Source organism: Zootoca vivipara, chromosome 7 (assembly GCF_965207765.1).
Source record: "Zootoca vivipara chromosome 7, rZooViv2.hap1.1, whole genome shotgun sequence".
NCBI lineage: Eukaryota > Metazoa > Chordata > Lepidosauria > Squamata > Lacertidae > Zootoca > Zootoca vivipara.
The window spans coordinates 25,978,490-25,998,397 of record NC_142590.1 but is presented as its reverse complement, the minus strand read 5'-3'; the positions used below and the strand labels follow the sequence as shown (position 1 = coordinate 25,998,397).

The window sequence follows — 19,908 nt, the reverse complement described above, 5'->3', positions numbered from 1 at the left end:
TGTGGATTGACAGTTGCTCCATGACCTGAACCCCTGGACCACCTCTCAGCAAGTCAGTATGGCAAGTGCAAAGTCCAAAGTCTAGGGCTCAAGCCACACAAGCAAAGTCCAAAGGTCAGGAAACACAGTCCAAGGTCAATCCAAGAAGCCAAGTCTGAAGTCCAGCAATCAGAATATCAGTCCAAAGTTAATACTGAAGCCACAGTCCCATAGGGACGAGAGGTACCCAAAAACCTTTGGGATAAATAAGGATGCACAAATGTAGAGAATTTTCTTCCTCAAAAATGTTTGGACAGAACCAGAGGCCTCTCACTGAGGACCTCCTCTTAAATGCTAGCCTGGTGCATTGAAGTTGCTCAGCAACTGGGAGAGACCCAAAGGGAATGGGCTGCTTTTTCCAGGCTTTTCTTCAAGCATGTTTGCTCTACTCCCTTTTCCTCATAAGGTAAAGGACCCCTGGATGGTTAAGTCCAGTCAAAGGAGACCATGGGGTGCAGCACTCATCTCGCTTCAGGCCAAGGGAGCCGGCATTTGTCCACAGGCAGCTTTCGGGGTCTTGTGGTCAGCATGACTAAACCGCTTCTGGCACAACGGAAATACCGTGATGGAAACCAGAGTGCACGGAAATGCCATTTAGCTTCCCTCCACCTATTTATCTACTTTCACTGGTTCAACAAAGTCCTCTTTATAGTAGACCCATTGAGATTAATGATCCTGAGTTATTTATGTTTATTAACACCTGTGGGTCAACTCGGAGTAGCACTAAACTTGAGTAAAACTCATGACCTCTTAATTAATAAAACAAATCAACAAACATGTAAGGGAACAAACATCTCTTCCACTTGATTTACGGGAAATAGTTTTCACACACACCCATGAGGTCTTCCAAATGTTTTCCCACTATTGTTTGTAATGCACGTATAAACGTGCTCTGAAAAGACAATGTCTTATTCAAAACAAGCCTTTTGGAGGTTAGGTGGGGTGCTTGGATTGTGGCTTGTGTCCAATTCAGGGTTAAGAAAGTCTCTCATCAGGGCAAGGATTTTTAACAATGGGACTTTCCCTCCTCTCCTTCCCCTCTGCCCCCTAAATCTGTTCTGAGGGTCCCCCAATCCTCTGCTGCAGATTTAAGCACCTGTGTGTGTGTGTGTGTGTGTGTTGTGTAGCAATTGTGCAAGTGGAAATACTTGTGCTGATAGGACAAGAGAGTTGGATACCAACCTGACTGATTGCTGGCACGTGTGTGAGAGAGGACAGAAAGACAAATGAGGAAGACATAAAGACACACAGATGTTTTGACTTTATATGCATCTCCCCCAACCAATGATATTTTATGCATAATTCCATAGTGACCAATGTACCACTTGTAAGCTTCCTTACATAATATTTTGTTACAGGTAGGTAGCTGTGTTGGTCTGACGCAGTCAAAACAAAATTAAAAAATCCTTCCAGTCAGGGCCGTCTCAAGCCGGTTGGGCGCCCTGGCGCCGTGGTGCGGAGATCGCTCCACTGCCCCCGGCCTGGTGGGCGGGCGCAGCGCCCTCCTGCTGGCCCAGCGCCCTGGCGCCCCATGCCACTGAGGCTACCCCTAGAGCCAGGCCTGCTTCCAGTAGCACATTAGAGACCAACTAAGTTTGTCTCCTACTGGAAGGATTTTTTTATTTTATAATATTTTGTATTTTAGCTAATATTATTGAACTCTAATTAACATTAAACTATGTTTGTTAAGTGCCTTGATCAGGCATCCCCAAACTGCGGCCCTCCAGATGTTTTGGCCTACAACTCCCATGATCCCTAGCTAACAGGACCAGTGGTCAGGGGTGATGGGAATTGTAGTCCAAAACATCTGGAGCGTCGAAGTTTGGGGGTGCCTGGCCTTGATCTTCCCTACATAAATAGTCAAGAAGTACGTCACTTGTAGTTGAAATGTTAGTCTGCTTTAAAATCTGCGACCCATTCACACCCTTCCCCAAATGTACGGCAATATACATAAAGAGCTAATGTTTCATGGAGAATTTTCAAACTTACAACATTGTTTATTGGAAACTGGGAAAAGGGGTTTTCTGGCAAATGGCCTGTGACCGAACATGACCAATGTACCATATGAACATTCATTAATAGATACCCACAAATAAATACCTCCCAAGCAAGACCGTCCTATACTATGCATTTGCAAGTTGCTGCTCAGCATCAAGTTTATGTGGGAAGCCATAAGGTGCTAACTAGGCTTTGGGAAGGAGGTGGGAGAAGACTCTGGGACCTTGCCAGAGCCCTCTTGCCTCCTTCTCAAAACCCAGCACCTCACTTATGTGGGTTTGGGAAGGCAGCGTGAGGGCTGTGGGGGGCATCAAATGACAAGTACCACCCCAAAAGGCATTGAGGGCAGCTTGCTGGACCACACTGTCCCAGATTATGCCAGTGGCAAGGCAGGTACAGGGCTCAATAATTGCTTCTACTGCATAACGCAGTCCACCTAGTCTTGGGGTTTGAACTTTCTTCCACGCCTTGAGTGAGCATTACTCATACTTGCAGGTGCTTCTGGAGAGTCATGTGATGAAAGTCCTTCTGCCTGCGGCTCTTGTGCATTCTCTTTCTCTCGCTAGCTACTGGGTGGCCTTCCCGAGGTGTCCAAATTGGCCATGGTTTCACCCATTTTAGCATCTTCCCTTTGTCTCGTCTCCTGTTTCAGCAAGTGTTTGCTTTAGTAACCACCCACTTTCTATTGACACACCTGGACCATCCTAAAGTCTCTGCAACCATTCCAGGGGGGGGGGGCATTTCCCATCTTGGCTTTGTGCCATGATGTTTGAATTTCTGGGTCATAGTATTTTGGCTCTTTCATCCTAGTGGGATTTCTATTTTAATTTTCCATTGTTCCAGCTTTGTTTTACTTGGCGGTCATCTCTTGCTCTTGGCTTCAGGACAGAGTTCACAGCAGGCACCTGGATTTGAGCCTTCTGCTCATAAGGATCATGATTCCATGGGTGCGTTGCAGCAGTTCAGTTGCAGATTTGCAGCTTGTGGGCATGGTCGTCCCTCCTCGCGACTGTTCTGATCCTGCCTAACGCTATTTCTGTAACCCATTGTGTTGCCAGGATACTTCCCAATCACGTGGAACCTTACTCCAGAACAACAAAAAATGGATTAGCTGTTGGCTATCAAGTGAATAGGGATGCGGGTGGCGCTGTGGGTTAAACCACAGAGCCTAGGGCTTGCCGATCAGAAGGTCGACAGATCAAATCCCCGAGACAGGGTGAGCTTCTGTTGCTCGGTCCCAGCTCCTGCCAACCTAGCAGTTCAAAAGCACGCCAAAGTGCAAGTAGATAAATAGGTACCACTCTGGCGGGAAGGTAAACGGCGTTTCCGTGTGCTGCTCTGGTTCGCCAGAAGCGGCTTAGTCATGCTGGCCACATGACCTGGAAGCTGTATGCCGGCTCCCTCGGCCAGTAAAGCGAGATGAGCACCGCAACCCCAGAGTCGGTCATGACTGGACCTAATGGTCAGGGGTCCCTTTACCTTTACCTTTTTATCAAGTGAATTGTGTTAAGAGGATGCTGAGTGATCTGGAGTAAAATGTTGGCTAATAATATTGAGAAAAAACTTTATATCAAGGTTGGGCAGTTAACTATCTATCTTGAGGTAAGAGACAGTGCCAGGAAATAAGTGAGGCACGGTAATAGTAGAAAGGCAAAGTTTGATTGTTAATGTATTGCCTTGGTAATGGATTGGATGAATGCCAATAAATTGAAGCTCAGTCCAGATAAGACTAAGGCATTGTTAGTGGGTGGTTCACCATCTGTATCTTCACATAGTTGTCCAGCTTGCCCAGAACTTGGTCTCACCAGCTGCATTAGAGCTCTGGCGGCAACAGAAGCTCTGGTTCCATCTGCATCTGGGCTCCTTGTTTTGTGCCCTCCCAATCCCATTGGGCACTGGTCCTCACTGGTTTGACCCCTGCTGTATTTCTGGTTCTTGGCTCGCCATCAAGAATAGCTCAGTTGGTAAAGCACAAGACTCTTAAGCTCAAGGTCATGGGTTCAAGCCCCACATTGGGCAAAAAGATTCCTGCATTGGAGGGGATTGGACTCGACGACTCTCATGGTCCCTTAGCCAACTCTACAATTCTGTGACCCCTGGTTTATTTTTGGTGCTCAACCCCCATCTGCAAAAGAGGGAACAGATTTGCACGAGAGGTAAAGTGTTTGCACATTTTATGCAGATTAGTGTCTTCTTTGGCAGGTGCAGAAGAGGGCCCAATATATGGTATACCCCACCCTTTTGGTACCCCTGGGCACCCAATAAGATAAAGCTAGGAGCACATCACTTAGATTAAGGTGAAGTTTTTCTTTTCAGGGTGTATAGCTATAAAAGCAATCTAGAAGTTCCAGACCGCTGCTATTATTAACTGTAGTTTCGATTTCTTTAGAAATGCTTGCAATGTATTGGTGGTAACTGGCAATGATACAGTTAAACATTGTATTCGAGGATGTTTAATTGTTATGAGTTGGACCGTTCTAGCTCTTAGCTTATTCTTGTGGATGCTTTCAATTTCCTAGGTAGTTGTGTTTGCCTGTACATCAGCAAACAGCCTCAAGTTCTGAGCCTCCAAAGTGAGCAACTGTGCCTTTTGTTAAATAGGAAGTTGAAGTTAAAAGTATTTACGAGGATTTGAACAAGGAAGCACCAGGTTGGGGATAAATAAGTGCCACAAGGAAAGATGGCGCTTAACCAGTGGCTTCTTCTTCTTCTGCTGCTGCTGCTGCAAGTACTGCACGAGGTGACAGGTACCAGGGTAAAACTCAACATGGGCGGTTTTGAAGACGTCGTCATCGCAATCGATCCCCAGATCCCGGAAGACAACAAATTGGTGGATGCCATAAAGGTAAGATAGTTAAATGTTTCTGAATGTATTGATCAAGCGACTTCAGACAGTGATATTCTAGGGAAATGCAAGTTGCATTTTGCAAGCGTGGGGTGCCAGGGTGCTTCTGACCCCCCCCACCCCACCCCACAAGTCTCACCCCAAATATACAGGTGGGACTTGTATAGCGTTGCCATATTTCAAAAAGTAAAATTCCTGACGCCCGCAGAGTTATTAAGCTTTTTTTTTTGTAGGAAACCACCAAAATTGTAGAGCTTTTTTTAGTTTCTGAATTCTGCATTTTGCAAACCAAGGTGCTTCTGGCTGCCCCTACACCCCACAAGTTTTTCATCCCTTTCTAAAAGTAATATTCCACAAAGTTGTTGAGCTTCTTAGGAAGACCCCAAAAGCTCCCCCCCCCAAGTAGTGATTTTAAGTTTTTAGATCTGGTTTCTGCTGGTTCGGCAAAATTCCACCCTTTTTACACTGAAAACCCAGGTCATGTCAGGATGTTTCTGCAACAGCGTAAGCCTAGGTCACTTGCAAGGGGAAAAAATTGATAGCCTGGAATATTCCTCTTCCTATTCCATTCAGCTGGGGTAGTTCATTCTATCTCCCCCTAGCACCTCCTTCCATTGAGCACATTTAGTCCTCATTCCTTTTTGAGGTCTCTCCCCATTGGTTTTTTTGTTTTCAATTTCTGCAATACCTGGAGTTCTCCCAAGACCACTAGATTACTCTTGTAAATGGGCGATTTTCCATTTTGGCTGCCCGAGCGACAGCAATCGCAGACTGAACGTTGAAAATAGAGGGAAGGTTGATGATAGTGAAACAGCAAGGAAACTCCAGCATTGCACCCAGTGTGTGATTTTGTTACCTCTGTGCCAGAACTGGTGGTGTGTACTCTGAGGTAAATGTTGCGCAGGTTTTGACCATTAGAGGTTAAAATGTTCTGTTCATAAGTTTCTTTAACTAACCGGAGCTCTTCAACACCAGATTTCAGGAAACTGTTCCAGAAGTGGAGTGCCATTTCTGGGAAGTGGTCTCCCTTCTTCTCAGTGGCTTTGCCTTAGCTCAGATGGCAGCTGTCCCCAGTGGAGGAAGGCGATTTCTTTGCTCTAGGCTTCAGCTTCCTGCCTGGCATTGCAATAGTTTATTCTGTTTAGGGGCCCCGTGGCCAGCTCTATTAAAGGAGAAATATACAAACGTCCCACTTCGTATGAATCACTTCAGATTGCTCTGTTAATAAGCAATGCAGAAGAACCTTTGTTACTAAACAGGACTGATTGTGCACTTGAGGTTGTTGCGCAGTGTAGACTTCCACAAACAATATGGCGGCCACGTAAAAAAAAAAAAAAAATGGCCGCCCTCCTGTCATGTACAGCTTCCCCTGCTATTTCCCCCTTCATACCAGGAATAGTTTTGCATACTATGTCAAGCAACACTCAATGGCATGGGAGGATCCACCAAAAAAGTATGTGAATTGCATCTACCAGCTTTTTGAAGACAGGGGCTCAACTTTTCAACATGCTAGGCACTCCAGCTTCCGGAAAAAAGGTGGCAGAAGAGACCAAAGGTCACATTCTGTAAACACAAATGCCAATAACTAGCCATTGACACACAAAGGTCTCTCCTTTCCCTGTTAGGACATGGTGAAAGAGGCATCAACTTATCTCTTCAGCGCTACACGGCAAAGATTTTATTTCAGGACTGTGAAAGTTATAATTCCTTCCACATGGAAACCGAAAAATGAATATCAGAGAGTAACTACAGAATCCTATGATGAGGTAATGCTGAAGAATACATTAAGATTTAAATATACTTGTGGTATTTTTTAAAAAGATTGGGGCAAATGGAGAGATTGGGGGTGGAATACAAGATATTGTATGATCTAATACAAATTCTCATTTATTTAGCTATTTTTAATTGATTGAAGTTCTATACCACCCTTTATCCAAAGATCACAGGACTCTTTACAATACAATAACACAATAATATATACCGCAATAACAAACAAACAACAACCCCCCCCCCCCAAGTTTAAAAGTCCATAGAATGTTTAATTAGCCCAAAGCCTGAGAGAAGAGGAATATATTTGCCTGGTGTCTAAAGTTAAGTAATGCAGATGCCAAGCTATAATATCTATATTTTCCACTTTGGGATGCAACTGGATTTATTTTTGAGTAAACATGCAGATTTGGGCTGTATACCACCTAATGTTCTTATAGATGTGATGATATCTAAGGCTGGGTTAAGGTGGTTGGGGGCCTTGGTGTGTTTCCCCACCCTTCTCCCCAAAAGGAATTCATGACATAACAGTACCAGAAATACATCTTGAAATATCTTTAAAAACTAATGAATTCAGTACATCTTATTTCATGGGCTCACTTATAGACCTGAAGCTATTTCTTGTATAGTAGCATTGTCTAGTAAGCTTTTTCTTTTCTTTTTCTTTTAATGGAAACTCAGTGTATGGCAGGGATTTCTAGACTGTCCACCTCTATGTCTTCTTTGTTCTATTTCATTTTAGGCAGATGTCATAGTGGCGGATCATTACTTGAAACATGGAGATGATCCCTACACCCTACAGTATGGCGGATGTGGGCAACCTGGGCGATACATTCATTTCACTCCTAACTTCCTGACGAATGACAAGTTGCATAATGCTTATGGTCCACGAGGTAGCACCTGTTAATTCAGATTAAATAGTCTGGTTGTTGTTTTTTTAATTACAGTATTAGAATTGCTAGTCAAGTTTTCAAAAGGTAATAAAGATCGAATTCCTAAGAAACCATTAAGACCTTCAATGCAGTTGCTTAATCGCTCTAAAGGCTCCTAAATTTACATAAGAAATCTGCAATAGTTTCACATGAGGTTCATCAATACATTTTCAACCCTGAAAAGCTATCTTGCTGAAGCTATCTGAGCCTCTCTTCCTGTTTCCCATGTTACCACAGCTGCTTGTACACTATACATTTAAAGTATGACTTCCTACAGCTCCCAGGAAGTCGTGTGCCTTGAATGCAGGGGGCATAGTTAGACCCGCCTTGTCAGATACAACTGTCGATTAAAAGGTCATCACCTCATTGGCTTCTGTGATATAGGGAGACAAACGGGGACTTCTCTTCTGAATCAGATTGAAATGTTGGCTATCCTTTCTATAGTTATTCAATTGCTGATGTGATTTCACAGTATTTCAAATTTTATTTTAGTGTTTTTTTTTAAACAGGATGTATGCTTGGTATAATTACTAGCTGTATGTCGTACATTTTAAAAAACCCAAAAACTGTGTCACAAATTTTAGCTTTGTTATTGATCTTCCAAAGGCAGGGTCTTTGTTCATGAATGGGCTCATCTCAGATGGGGTGTCTTTGATGAATACAACAATGATGCACCTTTCTACACTCCTGGGGGAGACAACTTGCCTGAAGCAACAAGGTACTTTTACAAATACCTCCAACAAATGTATCTCTTCTTTAAGAAGTGATGTTTGTCTTGGGCTTGTTAGTTTTTTAGTGGTGTGAATTATCAACCTTGGGTCCCAGATGTTGCTGGATTACATCACCTCTAGCCAGAAAGGCTGCTCTAGAGGATTAAGGTGTAATTGGAAGATATACAAAAGAAAATCTCTTATGGGAGCCAAGTCAGGCAATGTCCTGCCTGCTGGTAACCCCAGCTAGTGGCCACTTGTGGTCTGCTCAACCCCTTAACATCAACAAGCTTATTCAGTGGGTAACAATAAATTCTCCGTGCCGGGTACCACCTGACCTTGCTATGCCACTGATTGACATTTATTGACTTTTAAATTGACTATATCTGTTTCTTTTACATTCTTTAGATGCTCAGCTGGTTTCACTGGTCAATACATATTCCCGCTTGGTGGAAAGAATTACAGAGATTGCAAAATTGACCACCGAACTCAGCTGTATGAACATGGTTGCTTGTTTGTTCCCAAAAGACATCAAGATACTGCAGCTTCTATAATGTACTTGCAAAGTCTCCCTTCAGTAAGTATGAAAAATCTCAAATGGGACATACACTCCCCCAACATCTGTCTTCAAAAAGGTGCACCGTGGCTTTCTGTTTTTAACAAACCTGCTTCAAGTATTGCCTTTTATTTGAAGGATTATTCAGTCAGGTGTGCCTTGAATAAAATGAGCTCCTGGAGGAAGAACCCACTGTGTAAAAGTGTGCGTTTTCTTACAGATAGTCCTGTCCGTTATCAAAATGGCCTCCAGCGAGTGCCAAAGGAAGCAGCCATTTCCTAGGAACGGAGTGGTTTAGAATTTTCCAAAATTCTCAAAATGCACTTCAGAAGACAATTTTTGTGTGTGTGAAAAACAAAACAATGGTTGCTCAGATTCTCTTCCTCCACAAAATAAGTTCACCTCCCCCCAAAAACGCAGCTTTGGACTTGGAGATGTATAAAATATCTGAGAAATTGTCCTTCATGTTTCAGTTCAGTGCCAGATTAACAAATAGGCAGAGCAGGCACCAGCCTATTTATAGGGGCCCCACGACAATGGATCAAAATAATATTGATTTGATCTTGAAATAAAATCACAATCCAGCTTTCTTAGTTCAATGTTATCCCACTAGAGCAGGGGGCCACGAGATTTTGACTGCCTAAGGGCTTCCACGGGGTTTAATTCGGCACTGTTTCTGTTGAGCTACCTGTTCATCTTCTTTCTTCTCTTACTCCACTTAATAGTTCCTTCACCTTCTGACTCTGTATTTCTGCAAACTTTGGGTTTGCCCCTAACCCTCTTGATACCTTCCCCTCATGCACGGAATGGCCCTTTCTGCAGCGTAATGACCAACATTCAGAGACTGCCCAGAGTGAAAGACTAGGTAGGTGACCAAGTGAGTGAATGAGTGAATGAGCCAGGCAGATAGCCAGAGAGGGCGAGTAAATGGACAGCTAGCAGGGGGCTGACTAATGCTCAAGTACTCCTCCGGTGGAGCCAGCTGGTCCAGGTTAGAACTGGCTATTTCATTCCGGCTGATGGTCTCATAGTTAGGCCAACTCTTCTCTCCTTGAGTTGCAATGGTGCTGGGCACTCTATGTACAGGGCGAGTCTTTTAAAAGAGTATCCTCTGTATCCACGGGGCCTCTTTTAAAGGACCCACCCTGTAGTAGGCAATCTTTCTGCCTTGCAGGATGCCCAGACCTTGGGCACCAATGAGGGGCCTTTCTCTGCTTCCCTTCCAGGTGTGAAGGTATCTCATTAACATGTGATCTTTTGCTGAGGGATGGTGGTGATGAGGGGGGAAAGAGTTTGCTGGGCAACTGCTGAAGCTTGGCTAAGCTGTCAGGGCGATGCTTTGAGTGAAGCTAAACCCTCCTATTCTTATTTCCTCCTATTCTTATTTCCGTAACACAGAAGACACCCTTTCCATCTGAGGAAGAAGGCAGTGGGGCTTTGCTTGACGAGGCAACTTAATCCCCAATGCTTTAGAGAAATGGCTTTCATTCTTCCCCCACCTGCAGGAGTTCAGGGGGGGGAAACAGAGCAGAGTAATGCAGACATGTGTGTAGCCTATGTCTGTGTAGGTGTTGGGTTTTTTTTTTGGCTTTTTAAATTATTTAGGGGTTCACCCATTTTTTTTCCTATTTCTGCATACCTCAAGGATTACCCAAGTTGTCTTATACCTCCCTCTTGTGTATGGCTGTTGCCATTTCAGTGACATAAATGTCGATGTTCTCCCTTGCATGTATGTATAGATATTAACCCATGACAGGGAAAGTGAATGTCTCTGTGAACCCTGGATCAGCAGCTAAATTAGAAGAGACACTTTGAAGACTGTTTCTATTACATTTTTTGTGAGGTTAAGATCCACCTAACACCCTGTAGCCTTTTTTTTGTCTGTGTGCCGATGAATGTCCATCTTTGCAGCACCTCTTCGTAAGGAACAGCTCTCATGAAGTAGGAATTGCTAATGAGGTTGTGATCTTGACCTGTCCTTCCCTATCTTTTATTTAGGTTACTCAGTTCTGTGACAAAAGCAACCATAATATTAAAGCAACAAATATGCAGAATAAAATGTGTAACTACAGGAGCAGCTGGGAAGTAATTATGGCCTCTCCCGACTTTGCCAGTTCATCCCCAATAACAGTTCCCCCACCTGATCCCACTATCTCCCTGCTGCAAAAACAGGAGAGAGTTTTGTGTCTTGTGCTTGATGTTTCTGGAAGTATGGATTTGGTAAGTCTGATTTCCGTGTTCAGAAGATCTATTTTGCCCAAGTGAAAACAAGTGTCAGTACAGCACTGGCATTTATGTACTGGATGCCAATGCATTAGGTATAGCGAGGCTAAATTTTGCTGTGCCTTGGATGTTGGGAACCTTTGGCCTTCCGCATATTGCTAAAGTACAACTCCCATCAGCCCCAGAAGCACAGAAAATGGCAAAGGCAATGATGGGGGTTGCAGTTCAGCAACCTTTGGAGGGCCACACATTCTCCACTCCTGGTCTACTGGATTAGTTTATTTGGATATTTATCAAACTACAGCAAGTTGTGATTAGAGGTCAGAGGTTCTAGGGCAGGGCAACTTGGCTGCTGTAAAAGGCAATCACCCTCAGCCTAATGTCACGTTGATGCAGGGAACCCAGAGGGAGAGATGGATTGAGGGAGGTGAAAAACATGGGAGTGGGGAACCAAAACAGATGGAAGAATAGAAGCAGGACAAGGAAATCCCACTGCAAGCATTCAGTTTAGGCATCTAGTCTTTCAGGGTTCTCGATACTTCAGGAAGCTTCAACAGATACTCAGAACTCCCTTCTGCAGAAATTCACGGGCCTAGAAGAGCCACTTAGCTTTTGGGGGAGGGGTTTTTAAGAGAGACCGAAATAATTTGGTTAAAACACAGGGTATGAATAACTGATAAGCAAAGAAAAACAAGATTGTAGAATTGAGTTGATAGTTGCCCAGAAGATAATAACATAGACATTTGTACAGCAGCCACAAAACAGCTGTTGATTCCTGGCCCTTAGAGCAGTGTTTCTCAACCAGTGTGCCTCCAGATGTTTTGGGACTACAACTCCCATCATCCCTAGCTAGCAAGACCAGTGGTCAGGAATGATGGGAGTTGTAGTCCCAAAACATCTGGAGGCACACTGGTTGAGAAACACTGCCTTAGAGTCCTTTCTAACTCTGTGTACAGTTCTGTGGTTCATTATTACATAATGAAAACATTATGTAATAAATACTATTCAAGGACACAATTGATGGGACAAGCCCCACTGAAACAAACGCCGCTCTTGTGCACCTCCCATCTATTTCAATGGAGCCTGTGCATGAAAACATCCAAGTGAATTGTGTCCTAAATCACAACACAGATTAGATTATTTGGATACTCATAAATGTTATGGACTTGTCTATATTCTTATTTGTTTATCAAGCCTTGTTTTTTTTTGAAGTATACTTAACATTTGTGTTTTCAGTCATCTTTATTTGCTTCCCAGAATGCACTGTGAATGCTGTTGTTGCCTTTTAATTCATATGCAGAACAATCGCACTGTTCGGTTGAAACAAGCTGCAGAAATATTCCTCCTGCAAATTATTGAAGCGGGATCCTGGGTTGGAATAGTTGCATTCAATAGCACAGCAGCAGTTAAGACCCACTTGAAGCAGATCATCAATGACAGTGTGCGCAAAACACTCACAGAGTACCTGCCTACCAGAACTACTAGAGGAACCAGCATATGTTCTGGAGTGCGGTCAGGATTTCAGGTGAATAATTTCTCCCAGATTCTTTTATACCTATGCTTCTACTTAGTAGGGTGACCAGATGCAAAAGAAGGCAGGACACCTATGCATATTGTTACAAGCGAGATTTAAACCTAAAATGCTGCACCTGTGTTGTTTGTTTTAATATCGCTGCTAAAATTTCAAATCTTCTTTTCCATACAGGTGTTTTTACACAAGTATGGAAGTACCAAAGGCTGTGAAATCGTTCTCTTGACAGATGGAGAAGATACAGCTATAAGCTCTTGTTTTGATGAAGTTCAAAGAAGCGGGTCTATAATTCACACCATTGCTTTGGGATCAAGTGCTGCAAGAGAACTAGAAACGTTGGCAGACAAGACGGGTAAGTGAGTAAGAATAACGTCTTGCAAGACTCTTCTATGCTACTTGGTAGCCAGCTGGTGTCTCCCCAAAAAGTGAGTTCACTCCAAGGCCCAGCCAAGCTACTCCCATCCACACAATATTCCTCCTACTTGCTCCATCCACAGAAGCGTTTATTTCAGCCTTGACAGCTAAATGAGACTGCCATATTCAGAACTCGCAGGGAATCCATTTTGACCTCAGGTTCTGCTTGTAAGTAACCCATCTGCATTTGGTTGCCACTGATGGAAAGAGAATGTGGGCTTTGACCGAGACAAACCATTGCTCAAGGATGCAAAATTGAGGTGCAGGATAATAATAATAATAATAATACTAATAATACCGGTAATAATAATAATAATAATAATAATAATAATAATAATATATTTATACCCCACCCATCTGGCTGGGTTTCCGAAGCCACTCTGGGCGGCTTCCAACAGAAAAATAAAACACAGTAATCTATTAAACATTAACATCCTCCCTGAACAGGGCTGCCTTCAGATGTCTTCTAAAAGTCTGGTAGTTGTTTTCCTCTTTGACATCTGTTGGGAGGGCATTTCACAGGGCAGGCGCCACCACCAAGAAGGCCCTCTGCCTAGTTCCCTGCAACTTGGCTTCTCGCAACGAGGGAACCGCCAGAAGGCCCTTGGCGCTGGACCTCAGTGTCCGGGCAGAATGATGGAGGTGGAGACGCTCCTTCAGGTATACTGGACCAAGGCCATTTAGGGCTTTAAAGGTCAGCACCAACACTTTGAATTGTGCTCGGAAACGTACTGGGAGCCAATGTAGATCTTTCAAGACCGGTGTTATGTGGTCTCAGCGGCCGCTCCCAGTCACCAGTCTAGCTGCCGCATTCTGGATTAGTTGTAGTTTCCGAGTCACCTTCAAAGGTAGCCCCACGTAGAGTGCATTGCAGTAGTCCAAGCGGGAGATGACTAGAGCATGAACCACTCTGGGTAGACAGTCTGCAGGCAGGTAGGGTCTCAGCCTGCGTACCAGGTGGAGCTGATAGACAGCTGCCCTGGACACAGAATTGACCTGTGCCTCCATGGACAGCTGTGAGTCCAGAATGACTCCCAGGCTGCGCACCTGGTCCTTCAGGGGCACAGTTACCCCATTCAGAACCAGGGAATCCTCCACACCTGCCCAGTTACTGTTACTGAGAAGCCAATCCCCAAACTCCATACAAGGCAGCTCTCCATCTTCTTTCTTTCCCTCAACTCTCCAGTCATAGTTAAGGTTTAAGTGGCCTCTGTTTTGTCTTGCTCTTAGCTCATTGCTTTTACTAGGCTATAACTTGGCATTTTGGTGGCTCTTCTCCATTTTCTTTAACCAATAAATCTTTATTGGAGAATAAATCTTTAACCATAGTAACACACTTCTTGCTAATTCCTTGCTAACTCTTGCTAATGGCACTGCAATTGTGTCAATTGAAATAACCTAAACAGTCCACAGGCATGATAGGAACATGTGTGTAAGAATTAGGCACACGTGTATTGACACGGGTAAAAATATGTAAGAGATCTGCAATCAGCTTTTTGAAATAATGTTTTCACACTATATTGATGAACACATTTTTTTTAAAAAAAAAGAAGCCTAGGGAATATTAGCAAAAATGCTTGCAAATCTTATGAAAATTTGTATCTTTCAGCTTCTTTCCAAAATCTGTTAAGAACCCCTGGCCTCCCTTTTAAATGTGTGGTTTTTATTTTATTTTTAATGATGCTCCTTATAATCCAAATTTAAGATTTCAAATCTGATAAAGTTAGTTCCTTGTAAATGTCTGGCCAGATGTAAATAACTGATTTAGAGGAACTGACAAAAAGGGGGTATTCAGATTCTTTTTACTACATGCCTCTGTATAAGAAATACTATTTCTATTCTCACAGAGGCCACAGACACTACAAGGCACAATGCGTATTGCATTTTATTCCACCTGACAGAATAACTATTCCAATTATTCCTTCAATCACATTTCAGGGGGTCTGAAATTTTCTATCACTGACAGTTTGGATTCCAACAGCCTCATCGATGCTTTCAGTGGAATATCTTCAGGAAGTGGAGATATCAGTCAACAAGCTCTTCAGGTTTGAACTGCAAAGATTTGAGTGTATCATCACTATCACTTTCACTGCTATCACTATCATTATTATTATTTGCTTAAAATTACTAGGCAGCATAGGAAAAACTAAAGACAACACAGAGTGAAATCAATTCCCCAGTCCGTATTTTGGTATTGTAACAATGAGGGAGACCCCAGGTAGAGTTCAAAGAGAAGGCCAAATGGCCAAGATGGATTTTGGCAGAGCTGAAACATTTCACAATGTACCATTCTCAGTTCGAATGAATGTGTAACATACTTTATTTTCCTCTGTCGGGACAAATAACAAATTGGAGAAGAGGTTTCATTAGGAAAATAGCATATGGGGAAAGTGTTTCTTTAAAAACCACCCCAGCGCCATGGTTCCAGCCCAGAAGATTGTATCTCCTTGGCAACCCTTTGCCAAAATGTGGAAACTGGAGATTTGAGTTGCCTCATCTAGCATTATCCAAATATTGGCTGGCCATTTCCAAGGCTGTTGAGGTAGAGTTGCGATTCTTTCCACCTGTTCCAATGTAGCTGCTTTTCTGCCTTCCTCCATTTCTTTAACATTGAAATATTGATAGAAACTAAATTTATCACCACTGGGGAAACCAAGATCTGTATGGGGCAAGGCCATACCGGCATTTTTATTAATGTCCGAGTACTGCGTATTTCTTGTCCAGCAGAACTAACCACTGTGAAGGCACCTTCTAAACAATGTACCACCACTCATTTCTTTACACCTTATGAAAGGAAATAAGCCATATTTATTCAATTTGTAAAACTTTTCAGATACTGTATACTTATTCCCCCCTACCCCCAACAGCTTGAAAGTAGAGGGCAAAGCGTCGGTTCCAAAGACCAGCTGAATGGTATTGTAACCATTGATAAAACAGTAGGAAATGACACTTTCTTCGTGGTGACGTGGGGCGTGTCCCCACCGGGAATTCTGCTGACAGATCCCAAAGGAAGAGAGTACACAGAAAAAGACTTTGCAATTGATAACACCAATGTCCAAACAGCTCGCCTCAAGATTGATGGAACTGCAGAGGTAAAAACCGAGCTCTTCTTAAACTTCTCTGCTTGTCTAACCAAATGGGGCAGTGCCTGTCTCGTTGCATTTTTTTGGAACAAGTGCCAGCAAAGGGTTGTGCCACTACAGCTAAAGTAGCATATTGATTATGCAAGCAGGGAAGAGCCATTTACTTCCAGAAATCCCATATGTAGCATTCTACACTGGTCTTTATGAGCTTTAGTATTCCAGATTAGCATTTCCCACACCCTCAGAATACGGTAACGAGGGCTGGGTCTGCGGAGCACAAAGCTATGAAATGGTTCGTGAAGTGTGTTAAGGTCCCTGCACAGCTGCCGCTGAATCTGTGTTGGCTTCTCTGAAGCTGGACCTCAACTGGGAAATTGACAAGCTTCCTTCCTGTCTTCCTGATCCTAATGGTCATTTGGGAAGCGAGCAAATCCGCAGGTGTGTGTACCTGCACACGTCCATCACCTCATCACCCTCACTTGAGCATACAGCATACCCTGAGGCAAGACACATAGTTCAATGAGTAATTACTGGCTCATTGAGTTTTCAACCAGCTCTGAAATTGCCCTAGAAAAAAAGGTAAACAGTAACATTAGTTCTGAAAAGCTAAAGGACCAGATCAGGAATAGTTAACAATAGTGAAATGAGAACTGAAACAAAATGATCAGAGTGAGGAGTCAATTGAATCATGTTCCAAATTGGTACCAAGAATCGGATTATAAGCGGGAACCATTTTAGGCGTGTCCAGTTGACACCTGATCCTTTTGGACCTGGAAGGGGGCAGGGCGGGGTGGAATGGAGGTGGGGCATAATGGGGCGTGGCACTCAGGGGGCTGGAACAGAACCTCCATCCATCATTCATCCTCCCTGGAGCCCACCCACTATGTTGCAGAATAATGAATCCTTTGAAAATCTAGGGTGGAAATATCCTGGGCACTCCTGGGCGCCTGTAATTCTTTATTGTCTACCTTTCCTGTGCCCAAAGGAGTAATACTCTCATGGTGCACTGTTTGGGAATTACTAGCTGTGTCCAATTCATCTGAGAAGCAATTTTGCTTATTTGAGTGATATCAAGCTCTTATGTGTCTTGGTGGGATGAGATGGGTGAGAGGAGCATGGGACTTTGAAGGGTGGCTGATTCTTGAAGGAGGTGGCAAACTGAGAGAAGAAAAAGACAAATCAGTCCCTCCTGCAATAGCCTTGCTAATTTGGCTCCTTCCTGCAGCAAGAGAGAGAGAGAGAGAGAGAGAGAGAGAGAGAGAGAGAGAGAGAGAGAGAGAGAGAGATCAGCTTCCCTATGACATCATTGCTCACTTACTAGGCTAAAGTTAACAGGGGAAAAAGTTTGTAGGGCTGACTTCCCTCTTTTTATAAAAGTGTGCGTGTGTTAGGAATGGCAGAGAATTTTGCTGTGAGCAGACAAGGGGATAGAAATTGCTACTGTGCTTGTGGTCAAGGAAAGAAATCAGTATTCACCCTTGTTGGTTTTTTTAGTCTGCAAACAATACATAGTTGTAATAATTTTAATAAAAAGACACCTACCTTTATCGAAGCACAACAAAAGCCAAAGGAAATGGAAATGCGTTTATAAACACGGCTTAGATACTTAATATTCTTCTGTCTTTCAACACTTGATTTTCAGACAGGAGATTGGATTTATTCAATTCAGAACACACATTCAGGAGCACAAGTCATATCAATAGCGGTAACCACTCGAGCAGCTTCTGCATCTGTGCCTCCTTTGATTGTGAAGCCCTACACGAAAAGTGATACCAATAAGTTTCCTAGTCCGGTGGTTATTTATGCAGAAGTCAGCCAAGGATTCTTGCCTGTCATTGGTGCAAAAGTCACAGCGACGGTCGAACCAGAGATTGGAACACCAGTAGAATTGGAGCTTTATGATGATGGTTCGGGTAAGCTCATTTTGAAGCATTTACGGCAGTGTGCATTTTATAATTTTTCAAAAGCAAGTTTTCCAAAAGTCAATTTTCATTGACTCCTTTGAAATGGAGTCAATGTATTATTATTGCAAATGCAAATATATGTATTTGACTTGCCTTGTACCATGTGGCTCACTATACTTGCATTTCTGAACTGGAATCATTGCATATAATGTCCTCATTCTGGGCTCTGACCCAGGCTCCATCAAGTCATGCAAATAGTGTCTGTGAAATGTTGGTGAGCATGGTGACCTACGAATGTTTGGGGAAAAGAAAACATCTTTGCCTGGTGCCAGGTTGGTATCTCTGGGAGAACATTACATAAACATGGGCCACTACAGTTAAGTCCTGTACATAGCTGCCAAGTTATCCCTTTTTTACAGGGATTTCCCCTTATGCTGAATAGGCTTCCTCGCGAGAAAAGGGAAAACTTGGCAGCTATGGTCCTGTACTGTCCTGTTCTCCTCCTCCTCCTCCTCCTCCTCCTCCTCCTCCTCCTCCTCCTCCTCCTCCTCCTCCTCCTCCTCTTCTTCTTCTTCTTCTTCTTCTTCTTCTTCTTCTTCTTCTTCTTCTTCTTCTTCTTCTTCTTCTTTATTTATTGAATTTATATACCACCCTATACCCAGAAGTCATTGCCAACCTCTAGACCTCCCTCAGAGACTGCACACAGGGAAGCATCCCAGACGATGATCTCAGGACCAGGGCTGGTTCATATGTGCAACGGGGATCCTTTAGATCTATTTATCACGGTATTCCACCAGGAGTTTGATAAATGCTGATTTTCCTAACTGCCTGGAACTGCCAAAAACTGAGCTTGTCAGGAGTACAGCAGGCGACAATACAGTGGTACCTCTACTTACGAATTTAATGCGTTCCGAACGCACATTTGTAAGTAGAAAAAATTTGTAAGTAGAATCCCATAGGAATGCATTGGGAGAAAAAATTCATGAGTCGAAGCAACCCTATCTAAAAATTCGTAACTAGAAAAAGTCCTATCTAAACCGCATCCAAGATGGCGGACGGAGCTCCGTTTGTAAGTAGAAACATTCGTAAGTAGAGTTATTCATAAGTAGAGGTACCACTGTACATGCTGGTGTGTTTGGTTGGTCCCACATTTTGTTGGCCTGTGTTTTATTGACATCAGCTATTAACATTATGATTCCATATTACCACTTTCAGAATCAGATAGTCATCTGTTTCCACGGATACATACTGTGAAATGAACATAGGTTTCGTAGGTGTTTTTTTAAAAAATGACCAGAAGCGTGACAGTTGCTTCGGATGTCACATTTCAATATTTATGTACTCAGGTGCCGATATTCTCAAGAATGACGGAATCTACTCAAGGTATTTCACATCCTTCAGAGGAAACGGTAGACACAATATCAAAGTGCGGGTCCAAGGAAAAGACCAGACCCTCAGACGGTCCCGTAGACAGAGTCAAGCTTTCTATGTAGCAGGAGTTATAGAAGAAGATGGTAAGCAAGAGTTATGAAATAGCTTTACTGCTGGTATGTTAGCTCTGTGGTTCTCCAAGTATGAAATTGGGGGTGGATCTACACAGGGGGAAAATGCTATAAATAAGTCATAAATTAAATCGATATACTGTAACAAAGGGGGGGACTGCTATGTAAAATCTCAAAGAAAAGGTTTGTGCTCTACAACGCCATTTGGTGTTCCATGTTTATAACGCATTCAAAACACTGTTTCTTGACTAATGCAGCTGAGTCCTGGGTCTCTCAGTAGAAACACAAGTATCTTCCTTCCCTATCGTTGTCATTATGTAGATCTGGACCATTGAGTAAACAACTCTGATGGACCCGCACCCTTCTCTCCTATAATATTCCAATCTACTGTGCGCTTCCCAAAT

At 43.2% G+C, this 19,908-nt stretch overlaps 1 protein-coding gene across 2 annotated transcripts in view; it reads left to right on the top strand.

Annotated features, from left to right (window-relative positions):
• The window catches only part of LOC118088756 (calcium-activated chloride channel regulator 1), a 28,504-nt gene that overhangs the window by 5,529 nt on the left and 3,067 nt on the right, over positions 1-19,908 (top strand). The window contains exons 2-13 of one of the 2 annotated variants that reach the window (XM_088673842.1): positions 4,639-4,882; positions 6,508-6,648; positions 7,392-7,542; positions 8,188-8,299; positions 8,700-8,868; positions 10,846-11,067; positions 12,371-12,595; positions 12,776-12,953; positions 14,954-15,060; positions 15,883-16,107; positions 17,741-18,011; positions 19,349-19,516. In XM_088673842.1, coding sequence (XP_088529968.1) covers positions 4,718-4,882; positions 6,508-6,648; positions 7,392-7,542; positions 8,188-8,299; positions 8,700-8,868; positions 10,846-11,067; positions 12,371-12,595; positions 12,776-12,953; positions 14,954-15,060; positions 15,883-16,107; positions 17,741-18,011; positions 19,349-19,516 — 2,134 coding nt within the window. In that variant the 5' untranslated portion in view covers positions 4,639-4,717. Of the gene's footprint in view, positions 1-4,556; positions 4,883-6,507; positions 6,649-7,391; positions 7,543-8,187; positions 8,300-8,699; positions 8,869-10,845; positions 11,068-12,370; positions 12,596-12,775; positions 12,954-14,953; positions 15,061-15,882; positions 16,108-17,740; positions 18,012-19,348; positions 19,517-19,908 lie in introns of both variants that reach the window. The other variant, XM_035122806.3, reaches the window with a different exon arrangement.